At 51.7% G+C, this 10,801-nt stretch overlaps 1 protein-coding gene across 1 annotated transcript; it reads right to left on the reverse strand.

Moving 5' to 3' along the window:
* Window positions 1-987: 987 nt before the first annotated feature.
* On the reverse strand, window positions 988-3,872 carry S100A9 (S100 calcium binding protein A9). Its single transcript, XM_003999783.6, has 3 exons — window positions 3,724-3,872; window positions 3,177-3,342; window positions 988-1,360 (listed from the first exon to the last, which is right to left on the reverse strand). The coding sequence occupies exons 2-3, from the start codon at window positions 3,324-3,326 to the stop codon at window positions 1,103-1,105; spliced, it is 408 nt and encodes a 135-aa protein (XP_003999832.4). The 5' UTR covers window positions 3,327-3,342; window positions 3,724-3,872; the 3' UTR covers window positions 988-1,102.
* Window positions 3,873-10,801: the final 6,929 nt, after the last annotated feature.

The raw sequence follows: 10,801 nt of genomic DNA on the forward strand, positions 1-10,801 counted from the left end.
GGACTTCATGGTGAAGCACTCAGGCCAGAGGTGTCAGAGGAGTCATCTGGAAGTCTCTGAAATGAGAGGTTGGGCATGGAGGCTGCTTCGTGGGGAAGCTGCGAGCCAAGCCCGGGTGCTGTGTTTGTGTCTGGAAACAAATGCCCTGCTGGGCTGGACTCTCAGCCACTGACCAGGGACTGCAGGAGCCTGAGTCACCAAAGGGAGCCTTAAGGCTTAGAATCAAAATCCTCAGGCCCAATTGGCTCCCTGGACCCAGAGTCCAGCTTCCTCATGGTGGTGGTTAAGCCTTATAGCTGCAGGGACATGATTGGAACTCATTCTTCCAATAAGCAGGCAGGAGTTCCCTCTCTCCATCCTTTTGGGACTGGGTGGGCACGGGGCCAGACTCCACTACTCTCATCCATGCCTGCACCTGCCTCAGTGTCCATCCATGATGAAGATGCTAGGTCTATGAAGAGACACTGATCTGCTCCCATGGATTGATTCAAAACCTAATTTGTGGGTAAATACACCCAATACAGTATTCCTCCCCAGATATGGCTCCTAGGTACACCTCTGGACAACTTCCAGAGAAATAAGTTTCTCTTAGGAGACAGATGGTTGTGGAAGATGTTGGACAGTACTGGGAGAAGGAGGCAGACAGGGCTGGGTAGGGGGTGGCTGGTATGTTGAGGGGAAGGGATACCCCCTTTTGTTTTCTATGGAGACAAGGGCCAATTTGACAGGCAGTACAGGGAAGTCTTGAGCTGGAGTGGGGTGACTGGGACTGAGTCATGGGGCCTGAGGTTAGAGGTGAGGAAATAGGGCAGTGAGCCCAAGGGGCTCAGAACAGACCCACATTATCATGATTTCTCACTCTGTTATTACCAAATGAAGGGGTTGAGCCCCAGTTAAGGGGCAGGGCCCCAGAAGGATAGGCTGTAACACCCAGGCCCCCAGAAGGATAGGTTGGGAAGGGGGAGTTGGAAGAAGCATGCAGAGCGCTGGCTTGGAGGAAGACTTTATTTTGCTCCCTGTTCCCAGTCCCCCAGCTAAGGCAGTTTGGCATGGCCACCCTGTGACCCTAGTTGGGTGGGGGAAGGGTGTCCTGGCCTCCTGATTAGTGGCTGTGGCCATGGCCACCATGGCTATGGCCGTGGCCACCGTGGCTATGGCAGTGGCTCTGGCCACCTTCCCCAAAGCCTGGCCCATGGCTGTGGCCTTCTCCTTCAGGGGCATTCTTATGCATTTCCTCATGGGAGGCTACCGTCAGCCTGCCCACCAGGATGGAGAACTCCTCGAAGTTCAGCTCCTTGTCTCCATTTGTGTCCAGGTCCTCCATGATCTTGTTTATGGCATTGTCATTCTTCTTCTGCTTCTGTGGGTGGGGGAGACATGGCAGTCAGGGCTGGGTGTGGCCAGCATTAGGGACAGGGAGCTCAGCAAATGACCCTAGGCAAAGCTACAGGGAAGCCTGGCCCCTGGGCCTCAGTTATAAAATTGAAGATGACCATGGATTGATGCCCACAGGGTAGCAGATGCTGAGCACGCTTTGGACACGTTCTGATTTAGTCTGCATACAACCTGGGCACTACAATTCTCTCCATTTTACAGAAGAACTGAGGTCAAGTGACTTGCTTGAGGTCACACAATTAGTATGTACAGAAATGTCACCTCATTGGTCTTTATAACAAGTCTAGCAGGTGGACTTGGTCTCTTCTTTGAGGAAGACTTGAGGAAACTGACTTAGAAAAGGACAGCTGGTTTTTGCAGACTGAGGAGGGTTGGGAGCCACAGAGTGGAAATGAGCCCTGTCCCTCCACCTGTCCATCCTGCTCTCTCCCCTTTCCCCTCCCTTCCCTCTCTAGGTCACTCATTTGGGACATGCATCTGCATTTTAACCTGCATAGTAGGGAAACCCCTGAGGAAAGCAAGGTGGGGACAGAGGGCAGTGTTGGCTCTCCATTGACCCCACAGGGTGCGATGAAGTAGCCAGGGCAAGGGAGGGTCCAGGCAGGGCAGAAGAGAGCTTCAGTTGGTCCCACCCACTGGCTGGGGTAGCTTAGCCAAGTTCCCTCCTGGGACCCTGCGGGTGCCCAGCTCTGTTCCCAGGCCCTTCCCACTCCTGCAGTGCTACCACACAGCCCTCTTTCTGCCCTTCTTCCATGCCTGGCCAGAGCACTCACTCTGGAGCAGCTGCTTGGCTGGGTCCCAGCTTCTCCTCCTGGACTACCACTCTGCTTCTGGCAGAGTACGAAGGAGGTGGGTGGTGGGGCAGGCATAGGAGTCACACTGAGGAGACCCTCATCCCATGAACTCTTGGCGATATTGTTTCTTGTTTATCCTGACCTGGCACCCTTCTTCCCAGTGTCTTATGCACCTTGACCCAGTGTCAGCATCCCCACTACTGACTACTGAAGTGGGGTGAGGCTTCAGGGAAGGCTGCCACTGGCTCTAGGAATAGAACTGAGGCTGGCAGTCAGGGTTTTCACCCTTCTTGGTCCAGGTCTCTGTACCCCAAGTCCCCGATCTTATAAAGAAACTGAAAGATCAAGTGGAACTAATCCTTTTTTCCTAGAATTGCGTTATTTTCAGATCAGGGAATAAATGAACATGTTACTGAGTGCTTTGTGCCTGCCACTGCTCACTGGGTGCTTCCTACATGTAGTGTCTGTGTTTCCACGGACACTTAGGTTAGAAAGGCCCCTCAGCACTTGCATTCTGACAACAGCTGAGGTTTGATGTCTGCCCAGCCCCTGCCAAGGGTCGTCCTCAGTTGCTTCCCTCCTCAGTTCAGGTGTCAGCTCAAATTACCTCCTTGGAGGGGCTCTTCCTGTCCCCCCAAATAGTCAGCTTTCCCCACCCAGCCCACGCCACCCATAGCATGCTCTTTTATTTTCTTTGGGGGACTTACTGGCATTGGATTTTCCTGTGCTCTTTACTGGCCAACATCTTTGCTGTGTGTTCACCACTATGTGACTCTGCCCAGGACAGGGCCCTGCACACAGCACACATCTGTAAGTCAGTCTTACTCGACTCTGTCTGCTGTCTAACTTGGAGTAACTCTGGTGACAGGGAGGCTGGGCTGAAGGAGCTAGACTTTCCTCCTTGACCATTGCAGACTGCACCCCATCCTCCATCCTTAGCCCAGACTGTCTCCAGGCTGCATCAGGCCCGCGAGGAGCACAGCCTACCTTGAGGAAGTTCGGCAGCTCTTTTTTCACCAGCTGTTTCAGTTCTTTCTGGTTGAGTTTGTCCGGGTGCTCCAGCCGCACAGAGTACTGGTGGAAGATGTTGATGATGGTCTCAATGCTGCATTCCATCTGTGACAGCTGGTCCTCCATCTTCCTGCACTCTTGTCTGCAAAGTGGAGATGCAGGGGTTCAGGTGCTTAGAAGAAAAGGCTGTTGAGCTTCCCTGACACCTCCCACAGGCTGCCCATAGGAACAGAAGGGGAAACACAGAAGTAAAAGAAAGAACGGCTCCAGGTGATTTGAGAGAAGATGCTGCCCTACACATGGAAGGGATGGTTTTAGAATATCTGGAAAATGCCAAAAAAGCAGTGCAGTTGAGGACAAGAGGCTCCAGCAGAATATGAGCCAAGAAAATGTGAGGAAATTTTGATTAATCGAGGAGGGCTTCCAGGAGGAGGCCTTGGAAAGAAGATGGGTGGGGGGGAGGGGAAGTAAAGAAAGAGTTGGCAGGCAGGCTCCTGCCTGTGGAAGCTGATGGCTCACTTACCTGCCAAGGAGCCACACAACGGGATTTGACAGCACCCTGTGTGTCCAACATTTATAGGCAGCCCCTGGCCGGATAGTCAGCTCTCGCGGGAAGATTGCTTCACAGGTGAGCAGTGTGGTAACCCTGAGTTGGGCTGTCAGTGCCAGGAAAGGGGCTTGGGCGGGACAGGAAATGTTCACAAAGTTTCTTGGGCCTTTTTGTGAAATGCCCATCCCTGGGCCTGGAGCCAGTTTGGGAGGAAGCTGTTTGGGTAGCTCCCTTCCCCTCCACCCCAATCCCTTGCCCTACTTGAACAAGCCAGCAGGCTGCCTCTCCTCTGGCAGCCCTCACTCTCCCCTACTCCTGCTACGGTTGGGTCAATCAGTGGCTGCTGGCCCTGCCTTCCCCATGTGTGCTGCCCAGCAAGCGTGGCTGAACCTTCCCATGCCTGCCTGGCTCTGTGATAAGTACTCCTTGGAGGCTGAGGTGTGGGCATGGGGTTCTTAGATTCATAGGGAATGAATTGGGGTTAGGAGGGCCGTTAGAGGTGCTCCACCCTTTCATATTGCAGATGAGGAAACTATGCCCAGAGAGGCACCTGGTTGGTGACATAGGAGGAACTGGGCCCAGACATCCTGGTTCCTGGTTAAGGGTGATTCTGATTACACTTCCCTCTTGCAGTCTGAGCAAGACATCCTCAGGGTGAACATGTTTCTAGAGGCCTCAGCATTACTGTTCTAAATCTTGCTCCCAACTGGGAGCCATGCCCTCTAGGAACTTACAACCTATAAGACAAATATTTTTATGTAGCTTCTCCTTGGGCAACACCTGTTCCTCCCTGGCTACAAACCTCCCCTGCCCTGCGGGGGAGAAAGCTGAGCTGCTTAGCGCAGCACACGGAACTCTCCAGAAGCGCTTGCCCTGCCCCATCAGCCTCCCCTCCCACACCACCCTCTTACCCTGGGGTCACAGAGGGGCCACCTGCCACATGCATGCCAGGTCTTTGTCTTTGGTGCTGTCACCTGAGTGCCTTTCATCCATGACAGGTTGCAGTCCTACCAACCCTTCATGGCTCAGTTCAGATGCCACCTTGTCCAGGAGCCTGCTCTGGTCTTTCCAATTGGAAACAACTGTTCCTCTGGGAAACTGCTCCCCTCCCACTCCACTTCCAGCTCTCAACACTTCCTCCCCTGGAGTTCAGTTATGTACATATTTTGCCTTGTCTGACAATTGCCTGTGGATCCTCAAGGCAGGCTCTTCTTCATGTTCATACCCTCCTGAGTGCACAGCCCAGGGCTTGGCAGATGGGAGACCTCACATTTGCTGAAGGACCATGTCCTTGTTGACAGCCTCCCCTCTCCACCCAGGAAGCACTTTTGGAAGACTTGTATGGATGCTGTCCCTTAACCTCATGCTCCGTCCAGCGTCTCCCCTCTGTCCAGACTTCATGAAACCTTCCCTCCCTTCTCAACCCATCTTGACTGCTCAGCCTTCTGAAAGTCCGAGGCAGCCCCTGTATATGCCACACCTTGGCCCTGAGCATGTCCTGCCTTACACTGCTGAGATGGCACATGGAATTGTGGCTAAGAGTTCAGACTGGCCGTGTGAACTCAGGCAGTTTAAATAACCTCTCTGTGCCTCACTTCTTTAACATTAAAACAGGAAAATGACAACTTATCTTGAAAATGGAGACAGTACATGTAAACGTGGAAGAGCTCAGTAAATGAGAGGCATTCTTATTAGTTATCATTTTATTCACTAATGCATGTATGGGTAGAACACCTACTATGTGCCAGAAAGTAGTGCTAGATGTTGTAGGAGCTTGGTGAATGAGACAAAATAAAAGGGTGGGGACATAATCTTATATCTTGAATTCCTAAACACACTTTATACTCTTGGGAGCTAAGGACAGGGCCTGGCACTGTGGCAAACACACAGCAAATATTTACTAACCACTTGCTGAATGTGTGCTTGAATGAATGAGTAAATCACCCATGACTGAATGAACAGTGTAGGTGTATCCCAGGAATTCATGCGCTGACTGGGCCTGCTCCCCTCTGCACCAGTGGAGGAAGGTACAGACAACACCCTGAAGGTGCCTGCGGCACCTCTCCCTTGCGCTCCCACAGCGCCCTCTGCCGACTCTGCCAGAGCACGTTTCACTCTGGACCAGTGGCCCCAGACACAAGCTCACAGGAAGAAGGAACTGAAAGCTGATGGCTTGAGAAAACAGTGCCAGCAGTACGCGATGTGTGCCAACTAACGTGAGGGCTCTGGCTGAGGATATCAGGGAACAGTGGACACTGGTGCATGGGATTTCTCTTAACTTGAAGGAATGGTGGTACTCAGCGTCAGCTTGACGTGGGAAAGGGGGCCAGGTACTGTCAGCACGCTCAAAGGCCCAGAGAATATGAATTTTTATGTGAGAACTCTTGCTTGTAAAAGGGTTAGGGTTAGGGTTTGGGTTCGGTTTTGGGTTTGGATTCAAGGTTCACACTCGGTTTTGGGTTCAGGTTTAGGGTTTGAGGTTCAGGGTTTGGGTTCGGGGTTCAGGGTTTGGGGTTTGGGTTCAAGATTCAGGTTTCTGGGTTCTGGTTCCAGTTCAGGGTTCGGCTTAGGGTTCAGGTCAGGGTTTGGGTTAGGGTTCAGGATTCGGGTTCTTGTTCGGGTTCAGGTTAGGTTAGGTTAGGGTTGGGGATAGGGTTAGTGGTTAGGGATAGGGGTTAAGGTTAAGGTTAGGGTTAGGCTTAGGAGTCTGGGTTAGTGTTAGGAGTTCAGGTTAGGGTTAGGGTTAGGGTTATGGTTAGGGTAGGGTTAGTGGTAGGGTTAGGTCCCAGGAGGCTCCATGCAATGAAACCAAATCATTGCAGTTGTTTCCCAGAAGCTCTGAGTTGAATGTACAAGGGAGGTTTCTGGCCAGTTTTATTCTTTGTGTTTCAATGTCAGACAACAGTGTCGCCCATCTTCTTTTGGCCCCTTGTTTGGGTCGATACCAAGAGTGTAGCAACACCAGTCTTGTAATCTACCTTGAGGATTGTCATGTTGGCCATGCGACGGTGTGAGTCAAGGGTAGTCTTATGGTTCGAGATAGGGTTAGGTTTCTCTTGATGGTTTAGTTAGCGTTATAGTTAGGGTCATGTTTAGGTCCCAGGAGGCTCCAGGCGCTGAACCCAAGTGTAGTTGCCTCTCCAAAGTGCTGAGTTGAGGGCACATGAGGGTGCCGGTCAGGATTAGTCTTTGTCTTCCAAGTCCACACAACACTGTGGTCCACTGGTTGGGTAGGCTTCAGGAGTCCTCTAGGGCAGCTGCAGCCGGGCCTGGGTAACGACATGGTGAGTGTCCAGGTGCTTTGCTGAGTTATCCTTCACTGCATCTAGACCCCATATACGTGGTGTTGTTAGACGTTGGTATTGGGTCCCGTGGGTAGAGAGCCTTAGCTCCTGTTAGGGTTCAGCCAGCGACATCACCAGGTCCGAAAGGACTCCAGTCTCATGATCTCCCTGGAGGGTTAGGGGTTAGGGTTAGGGGTTAGGGTTAGGGTTAGGGTTAGGGTTAGGGTTAGGGTTAGGGGTTAGGGTTAGGGTTAGGGTTAGGGTTAGGGGTTAGGGTTAGGGGTTAGGGTTAGGGTTAGGGTTAGGGTTAGGGTTAGGGTTAGGGTTAGGGTTGGGGTTGGGGTTAGGGTTGGGGTTAGGGTTAGGGTTAGGGTTGGGGTTGGGGTTAGGGTTAGGGTTAGGGTTAGGGTTAGGGTTAGGGTTAGGGGTTAGGGTTAGGGTTAGGGTTGGGGTTGGGGTTAGGGTTAGGGTTAGGGTTAGGGTTAGGGTTAGGGTTAGGGGTTAGGGTTAGGGGTTAGGGTTAGGGTTAGGGTTAGGGTTAGGGTTAGGGTTAGGGGTTAGGGTTAGGGTTAGGGTTAGGGTTAGGGTTAGGGTTAGGGGTTAGGGTTAGGGTTAGGGTTAGGGTTAGGGTAGGGTTAGTGGTAGGGTTAGGTCCCAGGAGGCTCCATGCAATGAAACCAAATCATTGCAGTTGTTTCCCAGAAGCTCTGAGTTGAATGTACAAGGGAGGTTTCTGGCCAGTTTTATTCTTTGTGTTTCAATGTCAGACAACAGTGTCGCCCATCTTCTTTTGGCCCCTTGTTTGGGTCGATACCAAGAGTGTAGCAACACCAGTCTTGTAATCTACCTTGAGGATTGTCATGTTGGCCATGCGACGGTGTGAGTCAAGGGTAGTCTTATGGTTCGAGATAGGGTTAGGTTTCTCTTGATGGTTTAGTTAGCGTTATAGTTAGGGTCATGTTTAGGTCCCAGGAGGCTCCAGGCGCTGAACCCAAGTGTAGTTGCCTCTCCAAAGTGCTGAGTTGAGGGCACATGAGGGTGCCGGTCAGGATTAGTCTTTGTCTTCCAAGTCCACACAACACTGTGGTCCACTGGTTGGGTAGGCTTCAGGAGTCCTCTAGGGCAGCTGCAGCCGGGCCTGGGTAACGACATGGTGAGTGTCCAGGTGCTTTGCTGAGTTATCCTTCACTGCATCTAGACCCCATATACGTGGTGTTGTTAGACGTTGGTATTGGGTCCCGTGGGTAGAGAGCCTTAGCTCCTGTTAGGGTTCAGCCAGCGACATCACCAGGTCCGAAAGGACTCCAGTCTCATGATCTCCCTGGAGGGTTAGGGGTTAGGGTTAGGGGTTAGGGTTAGGGTTAGGGTTAGGGTTAGGGTTAGGGTTAGGGGTTAGGGTTAGGGTTAGGGTTAGGGTTAGGGGTTAGGGTTAGGGGTTAGGGTTGGGGTTAGGGTTAGGGTTAGGGTTAGGGTTAGGGTTAGGGTTGGGGTTGGGGTTAGGGTTGGGGTTAGGGTTAGGGTTAGGGTTGGGGTTGGGGTTAGGGTTAGGGTTAGGGTTAGGGTTAGGGTTAGGGTTAGGGGTTAGGGTTAGGGTTAGGGTTGGGGTTGGGGTTAGGGTTAGGGTTAGGGTTAGGGTTAGGGTTAGGGTTAGGGTTAGGGTTAGGGGTTAGGGTTAGGGTTAGGGTTAGGGTTAGGGTTAGGGTTAGGGTTAGGGGTTAGGGTTAGGGTTAGGGTTAGGGTTAGGGTTAGGGTTAGGGTTAGGGTTAGGGTTAGGGTTAGGGTTAGGGTTAGGGTTAGGGTTAGGGTTAGGGTTAGGGTTAGGGTTAGGGTTAGGGTTAGGGTTAGGGTTAGGGTTAGGGTTAGGGTTAGGGTTAGGGTTAGGGTTAGGGTTAGGGTTAGGGTTAGGGTTAGGGTTAGGGTTAGGGTTAGGGTTAGGGTTAGGGTTAGGGTTAGGGTTAGGGTTAGGGTTAGGGTTAGGGTTAGGGTTAGGGTTAGGGTTAGGGTTAGGGTTAGGGTTAGGGTTAGGGTTAGGGTTAGGGTTAGGGTTAGGGTTAGGGTTAGGGTTAGGGTTAGGGTTAGGGTTAGGGTTAGGGTTAGGGTTAGGGTTAGGGTTAGGGTTAGGGTTAGGGTTAGGGTTAGGGTTAGGGTTAGGGTTAGGGTTAGGGTTAGGGTTAGGGTTAGGGTTAGGGTTAGGGTTAGGGTTAGGGTTAGGGTTAGGGTTAGGGTTAGGGTTAGGGTTAGGGTTAGGGTTAGGGTTAGGGTTAGGGTTAGGGTTAGGGTTAGGGTTAGGGTTAGGGTTAGGGTTAGGGTTAGGGTTAGGGTTAGGGTTAGGGTTAGGGTTAGGGTTAGGGTTAGGGTTAGGGTTAGGGTTAGGGTTAGGGTTAGGGTTAGGGTTAGGGTTAGGGTTAGGGTTAGGGTTAGGTTAGGGTTAGGGTTAGGGTTAGGGTTAGGGTTAGGGTTAGGGTTAGGGTTAGGGTTAGGGTTAGGGTTAGGGTTAGGGTTAGGGTTAGGGTTAGGGTTAGGGTTAGGGTTAGGGTTAGGGTTAGGGTTAGGGTTAGGGTTAGGGTTAGGGTTAGGGTTAGGGTTAGGGTTAGGGTTAGGGTTAGGGTTAGGGTTAGGGTTAGGGTTAGGGTTAGGGTTAGGGTTAGGGTTAGGGTTAGGGTTAGGGTTAGGGTTAGGGTTAGGGTTAGGGTTAGGGTTAGGGTTAGGGTTAGGGTTAGGGTTAGGGTTAGGGTTAGGGTTAGGGTTAGGGTTAGGGTTAGGGTTAGGGTTAGGGTTAGGGTTAGGGTTAGGGTTAGGGTTAGGGTTAGGGTTAGGGTTAGGGTTAGGGTTAGGGTTAGGGTTAGGGTTAGGGTTAGGGTTAGGGTTAGGGTTAGGGTTAGGGTTAGGGTTAGGGTTAGGGTTAGGGTTAGGGTTAGGGTTAGGGTTAGGGTTAGGGTTAGGGTTAGGGTTAGGGTTAGGGTTAGGGTTAGGGTTAGGGTTAGGGTTAGGGTTAGGGTTAGGGTTAGGGTTAGGGTTAGGGTTAGGGTTAGGGTTAGGGTTAGGGTTAGGGTTAGGGTTAGGGTTAGGGTTAGGGTTAGGGTTAGGGTTAGGGTTAGGGTTAGGGTTAGGGTTAGGGTTAGGGTTAGGGTTAGGGTTAGGGTTAGGGTTAGGGTTAGGGTTAGGGTTAGGGTTAGGGTTAGGGTTAGGGTTAGGGTTAGGGTTAGGGTTAGGGTTAGGGTTAGGGTTAGGGTTAGGGTTAGGGTTAGGGTTAGGGTTAGGGTTAGGGTTAGGGTTAGGGTTAGGGTTAGGGTTAGGGTTAGGGTTAGGGTTAGGGTTAGGGTTAGGGTTAGGGTTAGGGTTAGGGTTAGGGTTAGGGTTAGGGTTAGGGTTAGGGTTAGGGTTAGGGTTAGGGTTAGGGTTAGGGTTAGGGTTAGGGTTAGGGTTAGGGTTAGGGTTAGGGTTAGGGTTAGGGTTAGGGTTAGGGTTAGGGTTAGGGTTAGGGTTAGGGTTAGGGTTAGGGTTAGGGTTAGGGTTAGGGTTAGGGTTAGGGTTAGGGTTAGGGTTAGGGTTAGGGTTAGGGTTAGGGTTAGGGTTAGGGTTAGGGTTAGGGTTAGGGTTAGGGTTAGGGTTAGGGTTAGGGTTAGGGTTAGGGTTAGGGTTAGGGTTAGGGTTAGGGTTAGGGTTAGGGTTAGGGTTAGGGTTAGGGTTAGGGTTAGGGTTAGGGTTAGGGTTAGGGTTAGGGTTAGGGTTAGGGTTAGGGTTAGGGTTAGGGTTAGGGTTAGGGT

This window comes from Felis catus, chromosome F1, assembly GCF_018350175.1.
Source record: "Felis catus isolate Fca126 chromosome F1, F.catus_Fca126_mat1.0, whole genome shotgun sequence".
Lineage (NCBI taxonomy): Eukaryota > Metazoa > Chordata > Mammalia > Carnivora > Felidae > Felis > Felis catus.

What these genes read in the sequence shown, in the direction of transcription:
- S100A9 (XM_003999783.6), bottom strand. Translation starts at nt 3,326, where the DNA reads ATGGAGGACCAGCTGTCACAGATGGAATGCAGCATTGAGACCATCATC. An exon ending in AGCTGCCGAACTTCCTCAAG is followed by an intron (nt 1,361 to 3,176) that starts GTAGGCTGTGCT and finishes CCCCACCCACAG; the next exon opens with AAGCAGAAGAAGAATGACAA.